A 20551-nucleotide genomic window follows, 5' to 3' on the forward strand; every position below is an offset into this window, starting at 1 on the left:
CAAAGTTACTTACCTCGTATTCTACGTCACCAAATATAAAGTCAAGATTATCGTTTGGGATAAAATCTAAAAAGTCTTTCGTACGTGAATTTAAATCCCCGGACAAAAACAATGAAGTAACCGAATAATCAAGCTTAATGGTTTCAAAATGGTCAAACAATTGCAAAATACCATTTTTCTCAGTCATTCGATTATAGTATGTGGATCCTTCAGGCGAAATATATGTGAAGTACATAATAACATCTTTACAATCATGCAATAAAGACAAGTTTATATGTAATATGACACAGTCGTTATATTGCGTATATATACGTTCAATAATATTCAACTTATACAGAGTACTACTTATAAAAACGCTGATTCCCCCACTGTTTCGTATAGCATTATCGGTCATTGTTCTAATACAATCAAAGTGAAAATATGACTCTATGAAATTATCAAATTCGCCCTGAGTTTTACTCCAAGTTTCACAAATGCAAATAATGTCGAATGAGCTTAAACAATTATTCAATGAAATATTTTCACAGTGTTTGTTTAGCCCAGCAATGTTCCACGTTACAATGTTTATATTCGTGGTTCCATATGAGTAGTCATTTGGTATGCCTCGGCCGAATCCCTAGTCGGTTGACGCATCGAAGAGTAAGTCAATTCCGGGGGTTTCCGTCTCATCGCTGATTGGTGCATTCTCACCAACTGGTATACCATGTGCTCCTACGTCACGACCCTCGCACTGACTTTGGACCAATCGTCTGCTCTCGTCGTCATTGTTTATGTGACCACGTGTTGTTTGAACATGTGGTGGCTGATCACGTGGTCTATATTGAGCGCGTTTACCAATCTGAATAATGCGATCAGTACTGTCATCGTATTTGAAAATAGTGTCATTGACAAATAATTTGTCAAATCTGATCGATGCATAGTTGCCTTGTTGGCGTTCATATATCATTTGTTCACCAAGTATTCGTCTATGCCTCTTCACTCGGTCACTATAATCCTGATGTACAGAGTTTGGGGGATTACGCATACCTTTAAAGACATTGTTTGCCCTGTTTATAATAGATTGACAGTCTTTAAATCTGGTGAAGCGTGCAATTATTGTACATGAACTCGCATCCTGTGATTTTACCCTATGCGCCCTGTCGATGTCAAATTGGTCGGCCTGTGCCCCAAAGTTCAACGTTGTTCTCAAGAAATTTTGTACTTTTTGCTCAGTAGTTTCCCATTTCTCATTAATTTGACCAGATATCCCACTATATCTTAAGTTATTCCTCCTTGATTGGTTTTCTATTTGATCGATTTTACTATGTAACTGCGACACATGATTTTTAAGGTTTATATTGCCCTGTTTAAGATCGTTGTAATCCGTTGTCAGCTGATGCACTATGCCTAAAACATCATCGATTTTACTGTTTATACCATTGATATCATTCGAGACTCGATCATTTTGTGTTATAAGTTCCTCTTTCATGGTTCTAAGGAAACCAAATAACTCACTATCCTGACCTTTATCATAATTATGTGGAGTTACTAGCCTGATTACCATCGCGTGATATCGATGCTGTGTTGCATGTATATGATGAGATTCTCCTTTGCCAGGTTTCCACACCAACAGTATCTTGTGGGGGTCGGGGGATCCAACCTGAGATATGTCTTGTTGGTCATCAGTAGGACCCTTGCTCGACACCTTGTTTGCTTTAACCGTAGCCCGCCGGGATCCGTCCGTCTTAGGTGGGCCAAGGTTGCTCTCAATGTCGCCACATATGACCATCATAGCCAGGAAGCACGTGGCTAACCGGAGTGACAATTTTGTCTTTGTAAGTCCATTTGGTATAACTAGCACCTTAAACCGTTTTACACTTTTATTGGGCTGCATAAAACATCCAATACGAGTCACTGCTGCATACAAATCCCCATGTTTATTTAAACATCAAAATTCACTGACATGAAAACAACGTGCGGCCATTATAAAGGGACACATTTCACATACCCAAGCCCAATATCCTAAAAATGTTTTTTTTTAATGAATCAATAAATAAATAGAGAGTATGCAGACATATTATTGTAACTTTTTCAACAAAGTTAACGTTGAAAATAAGAATTTACGAATGATAGTATTATTCACTACCAGTACACTAATATCTATATATATATATAGGTATTCCAGTATATTATATATATATATATAGTATATTTCTTTATTCAAAAAAGTTATATGATTAATTGCATATTATAATATTTTTATATTTTAATTCTGATAATGGCTTGTTGCAGAATCCCACAGGTCAACCACTGGCGGCTCATGATGGGGGTTTAAGACATGGACAGGTAAGTTGACGTATTATAAATACTATTATAAAGAACAGGACCTTTAAGATTTATGTTGAAATTAGACACATTATAAATGCATTTATCATCAATAACAAAAAAAAACAAACAATGCCGTTTGTTTGATATTACGTCGGTTTTTATATAGGAACAACCATGAAAAAGACAGATTACATTACGAGGGATTCGATTATTATTATTCAGGAATATTATGATTGAACATATAACAGTAGAAGTATTTAATAACTAAACTATTAAATATCGAGGACGACCTTATGTATTATACTCACCCAATTACATTTAAATTTAAAATGTGGCTGTTTTTAATTTGTTTAAGAGGTGGATGTTACTGAAATCTAAATCCAGGTGTTCAATTAACTATGTTACAAGACATGTAAGGCAAGAATAAGGAAAATAATGGATGAAAATATCCTTATTTCAATAATCATTTCAATTTGAACTAAACTCTATACAATGGAAAAATGTGTACTAACAGGCGCTTAAACTAACAATAAATACGAAACTTTGGGAAATTCAATATAAATACATAATCAATGTCTTTCCAAACAATGACAAGCTTTACACGTACAATATTGTTGCATCAAGGTTATGTGAATTTTGTCTAATGAACATCGTCAAACATCCATATCTTTTGTGAATGTCATATTTCGCAGACGTTTTAGAGTGAATTTAGATTATTAATAACAAATTATTTTAAGGAAATGAGCTTTAGAGAACTATCATAAAAAATCATAACCTTTTGTGATTTAATGCCAAACAAAGAAAAAAAATTGGTTATTAAGTAAATTTTATGATACTTTAGGAAAATATTTCATTTATAAATCAAAATGTGAATTGTGAATACCAGTGGCATTGACATGTGTAATCTTTCGAGGATATTAATACTAGGGTCGAACTCGAGTTTATTAAAGTCAGGAGGATGGTATGTTCAAATAGTTTTAGTTGTAAATCTATTGACAATGGTCGGTAAAGTTTATTTTTATATAACATATGAATTGCTGTATTAGCCTGCTGGGCTATAAACGTAAAGGCAGTTTTAAAATTGTCGTTTTGTGGTGTAATTAACATCTAATTATTTGTAACTTTCAACGAATGCGAGTCTGTTTCCGATCAAGTAGAAAGTATGAATAGGTCATGTGCGTTTGTATATCAAAATAAAACACTTTTATTTCTGATGTATTTATTTTAGTTTCCAGTGGTTGTTGTAGTTTGTAAAGTTATTAAGACATTTTTGGGAAGATTCTTGAGTTTAAGCTAGAATGATCGTATCGTCAACAAAAAGCATTTCTAGAATTGGAATACCCCTTCATAATTCTTTAGCAAGGTAGCCATTGAGATCATTAGATTAAAAAGAAAAAAAATAATAACGGCGACAAGCTTTCGCCCTGTAAAACGTTGAAATTAGACGCATGAATTTATTTCGATATATATATTTTACGTACCACACGTAATGGATGTCCAATCGACTCCTGTATTTAAAAGTTTTTGAAAAGAGTCTCGCCCTCGTAATTTTATCTCAAAAGAACATCAAAGGTCGATGTTACCGACATTTTTATTTTATTTGGGATTTCAATAATTTCACTAAGTAATTAATCGTGAAAGCTTAGTCAACAGAGGCGACAATCTTAAGAAAACCTGACTGATGTATTGTCGAATGTTTCATACTTAGAAGTAAATTTCACCAGGCGATGATTAAAGACGTATGTGAATAACTGTCCTTGGCAGCTTTGGATTGTTTTGGGGTGGCAGGAATTGTTTGTGTATCCTCTTTCTTTGTATATATGTAAATTAAGTCTTCATATGCCTCCAACCAGCTTAAGGTTTTGAAAAACTCGTAGAATGCGTTTATGCTCGGCTTTTCACTAACAGAATGTGTGCTTAGTGAATTAAGATATTTCACAAACGACGTTCGGCATGTACTTTGCGTGTGTTCTGTGCTTTGAGTACGTATTTTTTGCAATATCATATAGGTTACGTTTTAACCTACACTCGCGCGCCAACCATGGTATATCCTGCTTGTTACGATTGCATGGACGATCGGATTTAATTGGCCATTGAGTTTTGATTTGTTTATAAAGTTTTTGCTTTATTGTGAAATTTTCCCGCCCAATGTGTATTTCACTTGCAAAATTTAGATTGTTTTTTTAATTCATTTATCTGGTTAAGATCTTAATTTCCGACAAATTAATTTTCTCTATCCTTTTGCCATTTTGAACTTTTCCTTTTGAGTTTTGTTCAGTGACAATCATTCAATAACGGATATTTTGAAGTTCAATAATTGATTGTGGATACCGGAGAACAGGTTATCGATTTGTGTGTTTTATGCCGGTGTCCCATTCCCCCTGCTGCTTTGTTTCGTATGTGCGCTACCCCATCCACTGTGCAAGACGAACCCGTGTCATGTCTGAGCCTCGTGCTGGCGTTAACAGACATCAAGTGTGCATATTTACCCGGATTTGGAGTAGTGATTACCATTTTCAGTGCAATGATTTCCCTGATAAAAAGGCTAAAAAAGTCATACCTTATTAAAAGCTTAAATGCTTCAAATTTCCTTACGCAAGTTAAACAACCAGTATGCAAATAGTAGATTGACTAATAACATTGTACGAAGAGTGGCGTCTTTCCACTATAGGTTTGCGTTAGATTTAATATGAAACTAAATTCAATTTAAAAACAACTGTGGACAAAAACTTTATTTTCTCAATGTTTGAGAAAATGACACAAGGTATGCTGTCAAAAGATGTAATATATTTTGATACTTTTTCCTTCCAAAAATCAACAAAAATATGTTATCTGCGATCGCAATAATTTACCTTTGTATCGTCCAGTATAAAACGCATACTTTGAATGTTTTTGGGGAAGGAGGACGTAAAACAATATTATGTCCAGTATGACATAAACAAAAAACAGACCAGAACAGACCAGTTTGTTAAGAAAAGATGTCAATTTATTGCAATAAATATGAAAATAAGAGCGCAATACGACTGTAAAGGCTAATGCAGACTAGATTTAAAGCCCAAAATTGAATAATTATCAATATTTTATTCATATCTTGCTACTAATGAAGTACCATGTATGTTAGTGTTCCAGTTGATTCATTTAGGTTTTATCGTTAAAGAGACAAAATTAGAAACAAAACGGTCTGGATAAATTCCCAAAGCTCTTTTTTCAAATAAACCACTTTTGGTTCCTCTAGGAAACTGCACAACAAATCAACTGCATATCTGATGGTTCCAGTTATATAATCATAATTTGCTTACAATCTTACACGAATAATGATATTTTTAATTGACAGTGTAATGTACAAGTAACAATATATTAACATTTGACAACAGCGTATTACTGTAGAAAATAGCTCTCTACAACGCAAGTAGAATGACTTTATATTGACGTCATTTAACGTGCCCGGTGTAAAGTATCGATACAAGGGTGACAGGTAATATTTTTATAGTCATAAGTCATGATACTGTTGTTCTATTTCAGACACACTTTAATGCTATAAATGTCCCTGGCGAAACCGGTCTACCGAAATCTACGTTTTTGCGCCATCCAGGGATTGGCAACTTCTGAATAGTTCGTAGAGTATAATCGTCGTCGAGTGCTGAAATTGAGAGCAGTAGAGGATTCTTATTATGTTGAATATTGAAGTTTTTTTAATACAAATACAGATTCATAATGTTGAAATATTGTCTTACATGAAATAATTTGTTTTATTTCGTTCAATTCGGTCAAGTATGTAAAAAGATAATGATTCTTTTTAGTTTCGCTATCAATGGTCAGTATGTAATCAATTACACCTTTGAAATATGAATGGTTTTGGTATGTAATGGTAGCATATTACTGCCGATAGATAAGTTGATAACTTTTGCGAATTGTTTCGAATTAACCACTTATTCGCCACACTTTTTCGGTAAGATAATTGACACAAGACTAAAAACAGGCGTAAAAGTGCCAAAAACTTCCACCTGTTACCTTATCATGCTGTGTAACACTACCCGGTTATCTAGTTATGATTTGCGAATTAAACTTAATAAGTAACATAACTGGTTAACAAAATTCGTGGTATCACTTATCTATAAATGCAATTCTTGCGCACCGAATGGGCATTTCCAGTGAATTGAGCAATGCTTAAAAATCCCATCTGGCACCTCCATGCCAGATGTGTAACGCGCAACAACGCGCCACTTCTTATTTATTTAACTGTATGGTTTATGAAAAGTACATTTTAATAAAGCGTAATTAGAGTTATAAGCATGCAAAACGTTTTACACTTATAAAGATGAGTAATCGTCAAGAATGCGATTAGTTAAAAAACTTTTTGACGTCAACGGTGATTTCAAATTACTACGCGTCATAACGTCAGTAAACAAAATCCCATGAGCTTTTTGGTGAAACATACAAACATCTGTTTTCTACGTCAATTTTTTCACATATTGATAATATGAGGTTTGTAAGAAATGATATTAATCATGAGTAACCGGTCCAGAAAAAATAGACCATTGGGAACGCTGCGTTGCAGGCAACTCGGCAAGCCTACTTACAGGCTAACGCACGTTTTCTATCAAGACCGGGAAACACGATGAATAATTATAGTATTATTATTATTCTGGCTTTCAGCAGTAACTGGTTAACCAGTAATGATTCGCGAATTCCACTAAGTAATTAACATAATGACTGGTTCACCAGATAAACTTCGTGTTACCAGTAATCTTGTGTTATGATATTTATCTTAGCGAAAATGTTTCGCAAATATTTACAAGCTAGATAATGATCGTGACAACTAAGTGGTTAACACGAAACAAAGCTCATTAATTAAATTACAAGCGACTTGTTGTATAAATATAAATAAACTTTTGCAACGAACATGTGTCGTAGGTTTTCCTGTCTCTTCATTCAGACATTTTTATATCCAAAGATGTATCCATAGCAACCGCTTCGGGAAATGTTAAATTGAAAATAGCAGCAGTCACAATAACGTTAAAACAAATGGCACAAATTTACACATAAAGAGTTAATTGTGCATTAAACACTGAAGTTTTATTTAAATTCGATTTAAGGTGAACTGGAGCACTCGTATAGTCATATATCAAAATTATTATTTAGTGTACTAACACCCACATAACACCATAATCGTGTTCATCCAATACCATAATACTATTCACTTTTTAACCAGTTTTTTTTTAGCGAAAACAAGGTTATTGGAATGGAGATGTCGTGGGGCGGACGAGTGGGCGGGCGTCATATTTGGCTTCCGCCCAATAACTAGCAAGCATTGATGGACAGTAATGAAAGTTGGTGTGTAGGGTGTTTTTTTTGGAGAGATACAATGGAATGGTTTTTTGAGTGGTTACTAGGGGGTCAAGGTGACTGTAACTAAAAATAAAAAAATGGTTTTAGTGAAATAAGTAAGAATTGATAAAAAGTGATGATAGTTGGTATGTTTGGTAGCTTATGCGAAGAGCTAGCGTTTGAAGGGCTCGGGGTCAAGGTCAAGTTCACTGTTATTTACATAGCGTTTTCAGACAGTATAGAACTATAATCCGTTAAACGCGCAAATTCATCTGATTCGTATTAAAAAAGACAGAGAGTAGAGTACTATACTGACGTATCTTCAAGATGTTAAATCATTTAAAGAAGAAAAAGGTATTTGAATAAACTATCATATGTGAACATTTTCTATTTATATTCGAACAAAACTATCTTAAAACATTGCATGTTTACTGGACGCGAAGATTTCTTAGAGTACAGGCCATACTTAGAGTCTAACGAGGGAACGTTAATTTTTGAATGCAAAGAGTGGTTAACTTTATGGACCTTATCTTCCAACGGTCAGTATCCAGACCTTGAGGCAACACTGCGTGTGGTAACTGAGGTATCCTTTCCAAATACCAGGTTGTGCATTATGTTCCTCTTACGTATGCTACGGCGGAGTGATCCTTCTTTACAAAGAGGCGCGTTAAACGTACCTCCGCAACACCATGTACACCGAGAGACTGTTAGACTATATGGTTATTAAACATACTGTGAAATCATTAATTTTCGTGGGACGTTTATGTTCGTGGTTTTCGTGGGTTGGGTGATCCTTGAAGTCAAGATCCCACGAAATATAGACCCTTAATTAACTTTTTCAATTGCGATGTTATGTACATACTCTAGTATGTTATTAACAGAGGTATATAGCGTTAATACCGAACTCACTGTATATCTTACTATAACTTTTTTTAAACATTTTATATCTGCCTTTAACAAATAACAAACCAAATCAATCATTTTATTTTTTATGAACCAAATGACAGAAACACGTGCTTCAACGTGTTTTGTTCATGAAAATCTCCAGGCCCCAATTTCTCGAAACTTCTTAAGCTTAACAGGCTTAAGTCGCTTATTTCAATTAGCCCAAATACATACTAATAATGGATTGTGTTAAATGAAAAATGGTTTCTTCTAATAAGTATACAGATTTTCCTATATCATTTATAAAAACTCTTTAAGAAGTAAATATAACGCATATTATAGAACAAAGGGACTTAAGAAGTTTCGAGAAATTGGGGCCATGTTTACAAGATGTGCGTGTTGAGTGTCGGCACTCGATATTTTCTTTATTGAAATATTTAATCGATAACATTAAGGTTGATGAATCACGTGACTTCAACGGGGTTCTCAAATGGGTCACCACGGTTCAAAACCGATGTAAACAAGCAAGAAAGTGGCATTAATTCCTAAATAAAACACTTTGAGAGAAAAGATATGAAACAAATTCTTAGTCTGTAAAAGAATATGCTATTCTTTGTTTCTACTTGTGTGAAATATTTTAGATTTGGTTGTATTTTAACGATGCAATCTTTGGCCAAAATTTTAACTTGACGGAATATTGTAGAACGATGAAACGCTGTGTGCGCCGTGATTCTTTGTTTTGTACACATTTCTTAGTAACAAGAAATATTTAAGAAGTCAGACATGCGTTAAAAGGCTAGTTTTTTCATTAGTTTCACAAAACAAATTGTCCGAAAATGCCTTTTAGTGCTTTCAATTAATATCGAGTTTTCAAAAAATGTTGTAAACGTGAAATTTATATATGCAGTTGTTAACGTGAACTTCTTCTCACCTTAATAAAGCTAACTATGTTAAATTGGTATGCTTTACAAACTTATCATAACATGCTTATTTTATTATATTTTATAGTTTGTATCACTCTCTCAATTGTGACGATAATATATACAACCCCATACTATTATTCCAAATGATATTTATTTTATGAAATGAATTTACATCTATTCGATCGATTTGAAAATGTTTATTAATATTGCCTGAAGGCCGTCATGGGGAGACTTCCAAAAACTCATTATCCCTGTGTAGTTTGTTCAAATTTTCACAAAAGATGGATAGATTAATTGGAATGATGTAATAAATACAATAAAATGGAAGGCAAAGTACACTCCAACAAAACCCGTTTCTTCTGCGTTCCCTAGTAAAACAAACCAACTGTCAAGGAGCGATTACATTCAATAACAAAATCGCCATTCCTAAGGTTAATCATAAAACTGCACACACTCAAATTAAATCCGCTGCTTCGAAAAGGGTCAAAATATATTTATCCAGAAGAAATCAGGAAATAATAAAAAGCACTGACAAAGAAATTGACTACCATTAAAATGACCTACCCTCGTTAGATGATTATTAGTATATCGCATGGCCTTTCGTGTAAGATAGCCTATTTTAGACGAGCGACCATGGTAGGCCACCTTGTATAGGGAAATAATTCGCGTAAAGATAATTTGTGGATGACAAGATATGCGCGCGTATTCACCAAAATATGTGTACGAATGTTTAGGGAGTCTTACATGGTCTAAAATAATTTATACAGTATACAGACAACTGGCGGGGTTGGTTGGGGGGAGGTGGGAGGTAGACTACCACTGTTTTAAAACGTATCTTCTCACCATAGGTACCATGCTAGTTTTCAACAGGCATACATCAATTTGTTCCTGCTTCCAAAGCTCAATACGGTAGCAAGCGCAAATCAATACCCAGCATTTTAAACCGTCACATCACCCAGACATACTTTTTCTACGCGAATCGTGATATCTGATATTCTGAATACGCTTTGTATAAAAAATTTAAGTTGAAGGCGAATTCAAATTCAGAATAGAAAATCCATTAAAACAACTGCTGTTTTAATTATGCTATAACTCGACGTAAAATCTTCATTCTATGTTCAAGACAAGGTGTATGAAAACACACAGTGTATGCACTTCTTTTCTCATCTCGATCATTATCATTTATGACCTTGGAAATAATGCTCGCCTGAGATGGCCGTATTCAAGATCGATCGAAATTCTTAAACGAAAAAGGTTTGTTATTTATTATTTTATTACGACGATTAAGAACATATATTGTATAAAAATGTTTAATTGATAAATCTTCTACAATTTGTCTGTCAATTTCAGTTGATGAAAAATTTATTTTGTAGACATTTTATTTTAGATCGTCGTTAGATTTTCGTTCATTAATAATCGTATTGAGCGTACATTCCACACAGCCATGCCATTTTTAGAGGTTTGAGAAAGCAGACTGATGATATCATATTTAAGTCTTAAGTAAGTATCATTATATGAGGTAGCTCTTTATGAAGTCATTAGTTATGGTAAAATATATGTAGCGAACATGTGTAGATTAACAGAGAAACCGGAGGAAGCACTCTTGTCCAGCTTGGTGACCATCACACCTCACATGGGCCTAGGCCGGGAATCGAACCTATGTTTCCTTGGTTTAAAGCTAGTACGCTTACTGGAAAACGAATACCTTTATTCCTTCCAATCAGCATACAGTACATGATTTTATGTACATAACTTATATAATTTTTGCATATACTTGATTGTGTTTCTGAACAGTAAATGTAAATTACACAGGTTATTTTGCATTTCCTTCATGTCTATGCAGGATGACAAGGTATGCAATGAGGATGTGAACATTAGGCTTCATGTCGTAGATAGAGAAATGTGAGGGTGAGAAACTTACTAATGTTTTCCATAACTGATGTCGTTGCCAACACCCACACTCATTGACATCAACTAGTACAACAATATACAGGTAAAAAACACATCCTAAACACAGTTTCCCTCACAATTGAAAGAGCTACACTATTTATCTGCTATATCCATAAGTTTGTCCCTGCCAGGTCCAAATCAGAGATAAAGACACCCACCCATAAACTATTGAAATAATTGCCTTCCCCTTGGGTTATATAGTTTACTGAAATGGCCCTAATGACTATGTACACAAAAGTTTGATAATAGTGTGGGTGAACATTTGCAGAATATCTGAGCTCCCCTAGCAAAAGAGACAGAGAGAGCATGGAGGTTATTGACGTCACCCTATTGGAGGATGGCATACCAGAGTTTCAGTTGGCTAATGACACAAAGCTGACTGTTTCCATGGAAATGATTTTGCTTCCTTACTCTACCTTGACAAATGTTAATCAACTGACGATAGAAGGAAGTTAACATTTTCATCTTAAACAAAGCAGTTCTGTCAAAATAGAACTGAACAGCTTTGAATGAGACCATATTTCTTTATTACCACATATTCAATTAAATAATAATGTGTTCTTGGACATTAAGTAATGAACAAATTAGTTCTTAACATTATTGAAGTAAGCATGTTGAAATTTTAATTGTGCGCATATACTTCATGAACTTTAAAAAAATAATGTTTTGACCAATACAAATGTTACTCAAAAGATTGTGATGATGGGTATACTTTCCAATTTTTCCATGTTATGTGATAATTGTCAGCTGAACTTGTTCATTCAGGACTATCTATATACCTTATTTTCTTTGCAAGCCACCGACTCATACTTTGCCTCATTTGTAATAATATGTATCATGGTTTAATGTGGTTTCTGTCAGAACATGCATTAATATTTATGAATCCAATGGTCAGTACATTGGGCTTTTGTGAAAATGGTTTGTTTTTTTAAATATTTTTTTCATTACAGACTGCTCAATTGCAATGGTCAAATATTTCAATTTCCAAAAAATCAATCCTGTGATATAGCTGTCGTATTGCATCCACCATGACCCTAGCTCTACCTTGTCACAAAAGCACCTCTGACTATTCAAGTACAAACTACTTGAAATAATCGTTTTTTTTCTGTTTTACTCAAATCTAGAAAATTAAATACACAAAGGCTGATATCCAAAGTGTGCTCATTTGAGTACTGACGGAGATGAACATGTCACTTAATAGCTTGAGCACACCTCTACTGTTAACACTCATTCATGATTAATTCTTTAATAATTATGCCTCCTACGAAGAAAGGTAGGTTGGACGGTCCGTCGGGAGACAAAAGCTTGTCTGAGTAATAACTCCACAATTCCTGGACTTATTGTCATCAGACTTGACATGAAGGTTGGGCTTGACCAGTAGATGACCCCTAATGGTCTATGTGTTTGCCTGTTATGTAGGTAGATTTTAAATGTCAGTTGAATCTTACTGGAAAACATTTACAACTTTTTCAAATAAATTTAGTGGGTATGCATTACTGCATTTCGTGTTTTTTATTGTTTTATTCTTATCAAAAAAATCATTTAAATTGTTGTTTTAGTCTTTGTGTATAAGTAGTTGTTCAATTATTTTTAACGTTGCCATACAAGTCTGATTGTTTCTACAAAATAAAGAGACAAGCACTCACATTTGCACTACCAGTTGTTACATTACTGCTGCCAGCGTAAAACAGTACCGTCCCTCAGTACTTTCAGTGCTTTGATTAATCATTAATATCAATTGTGTTACATTCCCGGATAATATATGTCTTCGTGCGAGCAAGAATTGACTCAGATTTTATTAATACCATGAAAATAAATTTAAACGATTTATACATGATATAAATGTTGAGCGAGCGTGAAAACTTTGAAATGCGACCGAGAGTTTGTGCATGTAACGCCCTGAGGTCAGTATTCCAAACCTCTGTGTATACACTCCGTGCTCCATATCTGCACCTCGTACCCTCATAAAATCTATCCCCGGAGAAATGTTTTTTGATTTCTGAAAAGCCAAATAGTCATAAAATTTGTTTGTATATTTGGTGCGTGGATAAATAACCTCATACCGAGAAAGTAACATTTTTATAGATTTGATTTTAAAAAAGGATAATGTACTAAATTTAATAGTACCCTAATTATGTGTTTTGATAGGATTAGCCTGCGTCACAACAAACATGTAATGCACCAGTTAATTGTTACCACGCCACCACCCCCCCCCCTCCCCCCACCGGGGAAAAGGTGGAACTTTGACTTTCCAGCCAAGCCCGGGTAAAATCCCTGCCCTGCGGGCACGAACTGCTGGTAAAATTCCCGTCAAATGCCCCGCACCCCACAGACCCAAAATAAGGCCCATTCCCCGCTATTTTGGTGCCAAGACAAAACAACCGCATTCACCAGGCACTGCGGGGCCACATGGGAGGTAAAAACACGGCCAATTTCCCCGGCTCTCCCCGGTATACCCCCGAACCGGGGGGGGGGGCGTGGTTACAATTGACTGGTGCATAAGCACATATAAAAATAGTTATGTTATAAAGCTATACTACAGTGCTAAGGAAAGATAAATCTTTTTTTTTTAAAAAACGTAATGAATTGGTTTCATTTTGCTATCTTTTTTCATAACGTCTGATTTCATGGTTGAGTCACAATACGCTTTCATTATTTGAGCATACAAAAATGGGCATTTACTATAAATTCACTACTGTTGGCTATTATAATGGTTTCTTAGCTGATTTGATACTGGTGTCAAGTCCACAAATGAACACCGAATGGGTGAAAAATCGCTTCACAGATGAAAACTGACCACAGACACGCTGACAGAATCATGGAATTATACGAGTATATAGTGCTTTACATAACAATGTTTTAGGCACTTCATGCAAAGCCTTTACTAGTGGGGGTGTCTTTAAATCCGCGAATCTCCATACCCGTAAATAGTCGTAAAATGTTTGTTTAAACAAACCCGACCGACCCTGTTTTTTTTTCTCCCGACCCTACACGTATTGCCATTGTTTTTGATATTTGTTTCGTAATTTCCTTAAAATGTGCATTTTTAAGTGAACTTGTAAAAACTTGACCATTTTATATCTTACACTTGCTATAAGTGATATACCCTGATATAGGTCGGTTTGGTACAGAATCCAGGTTCTCTAAAAATACCTACCAACTTACATAAAACAAATATTCAGATGTTAGCATAAACAAAGAACTTTGTGCCAAAGTTAAACTATAGCTTTACCAAAGGGTCTGGAAATAGAAGACCTGTCATAAGTTCCGTATACTTCCTTCGTAGTTTGTTAGATGTGCTTACGCAGTCAATCTGTACAATATATATTGAATACACACAAAAACTAAATATTGAGTTATGATTCTAATTCACCCGTTTTAGGGTTGGTAACTTCCTTATATTCGCATTCTTTCATCAAGCGCCAGAACTTAATACAGGTTATACGAAAAATATCAATCAGAGTTGTATTTGCCATTCTAAGATTGTCATATTTTACGTTTTATATTAAATGTATGTAACAAGCGGCGGCTCCGTGATTTGACGCCAAACAGAATGAGTTTTAATGTGTAACGGAGGTGGAGGTGGGTATAAAAGTTGGTTCACTTATGCGTGAAGTTTTCGAAAAAGGTTGCCATTTTGAATATCAGTCATTTTATTATTGTAATTCATGTTTATTTGTTTTCTTATGGAATACGAATCCTGTTTTCTCTTTGAATGAAATCCTAAGTATACTTAACCTCTGCCTACGCCGGACTCTGGGACATTTTTGGCGGTTGTCCATACCAAAACGGAAGGGGGGTGGGCGCCCTCATGAATCCTAAAGCAGGGAATTTCTATTCTTTATTTTTCTCTACAATGTTCATGCTATTATTATAATCACACGTACGCTAATCGTTCAAACGGGTTTTAAGTCAATGCTTGTTTGAACGTCACTTATGTTAGAAGCATACCTTAATATCATAGGCAGTACAAAAGTCTTTTTGTGATACTTAAACAATTCACCCATTATTGGCAGTCTTCTTTAATGTTCCCGAAACGTCCGTCGTTTAGCAGAAAATCTCGCCTGCAAACAAGGCTGTTATATCAAGCGACCTACACTCTTATAAAACATATTCCATTTCAGTTTAAGTTTATTGGCAATATCAGCAAATGCATACCTTACCTTTATTATAAAACATACACAGATGGCCAAACAAATTTAAAAAAAAAACAAAAAAAAAAAACGAATAAGTGGTCAACATTATATTTGTTTTCTATTTAGAAGGCAGAATTTCTCAACTTTTTCGAAACATTTATTTTGGAAAATTAGGAGTCAGTCGTTACTGATTTTAATCAGGTAAAAGGGTAGATATAAGCAGTGGCTTTCCCAGTGGGTGGGTATTTCACACAATATGATATAGCCAATCAAACTGTTTAAGAGGTCTACATAAGAGTGTGTAAACGTACCACTAATAATGTTTATATCTACCACTGTACATGAATTAAACCAATAACGGCTGACTGCTGATTTACCGAAGTAAATGCATTGGCAAATTTCAAGTTTACTGCCTTCTCACTGGCCACTGTATTATGTATTTACATACTTACAATCATTTACTAAGTATCCAGACAAAGTGGTTCATATGGCAGTACCGCAACGAAACGAAATACGAACACACCAACACCAACAACATGTTCAAATCCAATTCAAACAGTGAAAACAATTCAAAGCCTCATTTTATGACCAATTCAGATATAAGAAAGATGATTCATTATCTTATGTTTGGAGTTATATAAAGAGAGAGTCCACACGACACGTACGTGTTGTATTAAGCTGTATTCTATTACAGCTGCTAGGGTGTTACTGTAGTGGTGCGATTATAAGCTTCTGGGCATGCGCACTGGATACAATATGATCATGTTTAAACATGTATAACATTCCGTTTTAGTTAAGTGAACATTTGAATTATTATACTGAAAATACTGAGAGGAAATTGACAATTTAAATACGATGGTCACAGTAACATGTGAGTTCCTGCATTTTACGAACACTGTTCATGTTATTTTTGATGCAACTATTCAAATGCTTCCCATATGTTTATCAACATGTCAAATTGGATATAAACAGAAAAGAAATTGATGCTCACAATTAGCTGGTCAAATGTTGTTCGTATGATTTAGTTTACAAGCATGTCAGTCCCTCATACACCGAGTTTTTTTATATCATTAATTATTTGCAGATCTTTTTCTAATGGCTTATTGTTGGGATTTGGCTGTGGAATTTCAATGTTTTGTGATTCAACAGGCAGTGGGTTGTACAGGGGAGATTTTGATAGGAATTTGTTTTCAAATGATCAGCTCTTGATATGTTTGAATTTTCAATTTCTGCGATAATATGTGCCGTCCGCGCTCTGTATTGTGTATGATCTGCTATTATGCTCTTTTTTTGCGGGTTTCCAGATATCACCCTTTTGGAACATGACGCGTTCACCTGGGTTCCATGTTGGTAAAGGCTTGGATTTCTGTCATGATACATTTTTTATTGTTCACGTGTGGTTTGCATATTTACACGCGATGATTTGATGTCGACTGGTTTTGTAGTGAACTGCTCATAAGAAGTTGGCAAAATCGACCTGAGGCGCTGGGACATTCGACGCTGCGCAGGTGAAAATCCTCACGGAAGAGGAATGTTGAGAATTTCTAACAAAGCGAGGTATGCGTCGGCGTTCGCGTCTTTGGCTTTGCGTAATATACGTTTCGCTATTTTGACTAGCCATTGTCAGACTTGACATCACCTGTTAAAGAATTACACTCTTTCATGAATCTTTCAAACTCGTCTGATCTAAACTTTTTTTACTTTTAACTGTACGGGACTACCAAATCGTCTGATAAGTACTCACTACGGTTTTATTTGAAATGTTCGGAAAATGTGATGGCTGAATGACTGAATGCATCGACTAAAACCGTGTATTGTTTGTTTTCGAACATAAAATGCTAAGTCGCTCGGGAATAACATGTGGCTGTCACGGTTCCTTAGCGTTTGCGGGGCAATATTTCTCGCAAACAGGACACGCTAAATCATGTTCCGTAATCTGTGTCGTCATACCTGGCCAGAACATAATGTCGCGAGCGCGGTTTATCGCCATCTGGCAACCGAGGTGATTTATGTGAACGGCCCTGATCATTATCTGAATGTAAAGCCCTAGGACCTCTGAGTGTGAGCCCATCGTCATAAACGTATTCGTCCCGGTGGTTACAGAACTTGGTGGTTAATGTGTTACACAATTTCCGCTCACCCGGCCGCCCCTTGAGAATAACCATTTGAACAGCCTGCAACTGCTCATTATTTTTCGTTTTAATACGGTTTTGTTCAATTCTTCGATAGCTAGTCGGAAGCGATTTTACCGCATGTATATGAGCAGCCATATTTGTGCACATTTCCGCGTAGGTTACTGAAACATAATTTTTAGATAACGTGTCGCCGATTGGGCGCTGTTTGGTCCTTTTTTAATGACCTCTATGTCAAATGGTTGTAATTGCATACTTATTATCTGCAGACGTTGCGGGGATGCAAAAAGTGGCTTTTCAGGATTGAAATGACTGGCTTGCAGTCACTCTCGACTACGGTTCGCTTGCCGTATATGTCTTTGAATTTTAGGCATCCAAACAAAATTGCGGCTGTTTCTTTTTCAATTTGTGGCCAAGCTACTTGATTGTGTTTTACTGTGATAGTATGTCTGTTTTGTCGTGCTGGGGTAATATACTGTCTCGATGCAATCATTGGGTGCTTTCATGTCAATGCAAATAAAAGCTTTCCCGAGTTGGGTTTATCAACACAAACTTAAGCATTAGCCCAGTCTGTGGGTTCGGTGACCTTTGATACTATACTTCGATCGTCCATTGACTTAAATTCTGCCTTGAGTTTTTTTTTCTGCAACGCAATTGATACATTACGAATTGGATAGACTAAGGGTGTGGCATTGTCTTGCAATTGTATCGAACAGTCACGATTTCCTTGAAACGTCGCTAAATTCAGATATCACTGCGTCTTTCTGCTTTCTGCTGCGTAACTTGTTTGTTAACCGCATATGTTAGTTGTATGAGACCAAGAACAGACGCAGTTTTGTGATTAAATAATGCGGGGGCATTTATTCGGTCTATTATGTAAAATTGGGATTATGTGTTTATCTTTTTACGCGCACCGCAAGCTGACTTTACCATTAACTGTAAGCTGACAACGCGCTTCACAGGAATTGCCATTTTGAGCGGGGCATTCAAGATCGCATGAATGCCCCTGAAATGAATTTCAATCCTTATATTTACAAGTTTACTGCACACTTAGTGTTCATTTTTACGTACGGGGGCATTCATGCGAAATTGACGTCACTTCATTTGTACAGAAATGTACTAGAGATTGTAGATAGATACCTGTTATATGTTATCTATCTCTTGTGTATGACAAAGTAATAGGACACTCAAGGAGTCTGAGATTGAGTTGAATGGTTTGATAACAACTGCATTGATAGACTGTGGGTCTATGATGACATTAGTGAGTGATGATTCTAATCAAAAGCTTAACTGAAAACCACCAATCCACGACGTAGTGAAGTAAAGTTGTATAGTTGCTTTTCTGGGTTTTACTGCGACTGACATCAGAGTACCTCATGTAAGCAAAAGGCAGTTGAGCTGTCCAAGTGTTAGTTGTAAACAACATTTATACTAGCTTGGCAGTCTAGTTGTAATTGGCATTAACATGATCAGAATGTTAGGTGGTTGATATAATGAGAAGCTTACGGAGGTGTGCAAATCTGCGAAGGGTCTGCAACAGCCTGCACTTAGTGGAGATTTTAATATTTCCAACACAAGAAAATAAGACGTTCATCCCTTCCAGACCGTAAAAATTTCGTAGCAATTTCTTTCTCAGGTTTCTCCTGAAATCGGGAATACTGCCCTAGTGAGACATGCAATTTGTCATGACAATCCTTAACCGTTTAAGGAGCCGTACGAAAGAGTCAAACCTGGAATGATCGATAAAGTTTTGGAACAACTTCAGAAGATGTTTTTAATGGGGGCCAATAGTTCATCGAAAAATAAATTCAGGTTCTATGTCGTAATCGTACGGAAAAAGGATGGATCGATTCGCTTCTGTATCGACTACCGGGAGCTGATTTCTAAAATACAGAGATGCATTTCGCTCCATGGTGAATGTGTTGCTTACTTGAGTATTGTAAAATTATGCTGGATGATAGTATGTATTGTATATAAAAAAATAAAGATATACACATGTACTTCAACGCTGTCTTTGTCTTGATTCAAGAGTTAATGTTCTAAGAATTCGTTTTCATTGAAAGGGTGATCGGTCTTCATTTTTCTAATCTGGTCGTGTTGCAAATGTTGTAATTATCCGGAACTTTTTGTAAGAAGTAACATTATGTATGATGTCTTAGTGGAACATGTTTTATTTTGTCTTGACATGTTTAAGGATTGTCGAGGACGACAGTTTTCTAAAGGAGGGGAATATGTCGTAGTGTAATTATTATGCGTTTATTGAAATCACAATAATTGTTACCATGAATAGTGCAGTATATTTATAACTGAATTTCCCCGAAACATGTCACAGAAATGTATGTAATATGTCACAAAAATGTATGTTTCACTCCCGAAAAAATCGTACTTCAGAACTAAATAAAACATAAACGTTTGAAATGTTTTAATTTTTGGCTTTCCCAACCCTATTTGCACTGTGGAAGGCCCTTAAGGTCTCTTGTAACATCTCACTATAACCCATATTTGCATGGAAGTTTACCAAATAACAGTCTATTCACCTTAACGTAATGCGGTTTGATCGCTTAATAAGCATGATTAATAAATAATATATAACGTATACAAACTTATCGCAGGTGAATAATTATCGTGTGTTATACCAATTCATCATTTAACAGGTGTATTGAACCCTTTATGTCTTATAACTTAAAATGACTTTGTATTGAGAACATAATTTACAGTTGGCTTCATAAACATTATTGACAATATATTGTATACATATATATCCGGCAACATGTCGATCATAAAAGAGCCACACCCAAATAACTATATTAAATATGTTTCAGTTGTTCAGTTTATAAACAGTGCAGCACATCTTTTAATGTACACCCACTTTGGAGGCCTTGGTTTTAAA

General features: G+C 35.4%; 1 protein-coding gene across 1 annotated transcript; it reads left to right on the forward strand.

Moving 5' to 3' along the window:
- The first annotated feature begins 1633 nt into the window (after nucleotides 1-1633).
- LOC128208023 (uncharacterized) lies at nucleotides 1634-5924 on the forward strand. Its single transcript, XM_052911304.1, has 3 exons — nucleotides 1634-1814; nucleotides 2272-2325; nucleotides 5830-5924. The coding sequence occupies exons 1-3, from the start codon at nucleotides 1647-1649 to the stop codon at nucleotides 5914-5916; spliced, it is 309 nt and encodes a 102-aa protein (XP_052767264.1). The 5' UTR covers nucleotides 1634-1646; the 3' UTR covers nucleotides 5917-5924.
- Nucleotides 5925-20551: the final 14627 nt, after the last annotated feature.

This window comes from Mya arenaria, chromosome 11, assembly GCF_026914265.1.
Source record: "Mya arenaria isolate MELC-2E11 chromosome 11, ASM2691426v1".
In the NCBI taxonomy this organism is placed as follows: Eukaryota; Metazoa; Mollusca; class Bivalvia; order Myida; family Myidae; genus Mya; species Mya arenaria.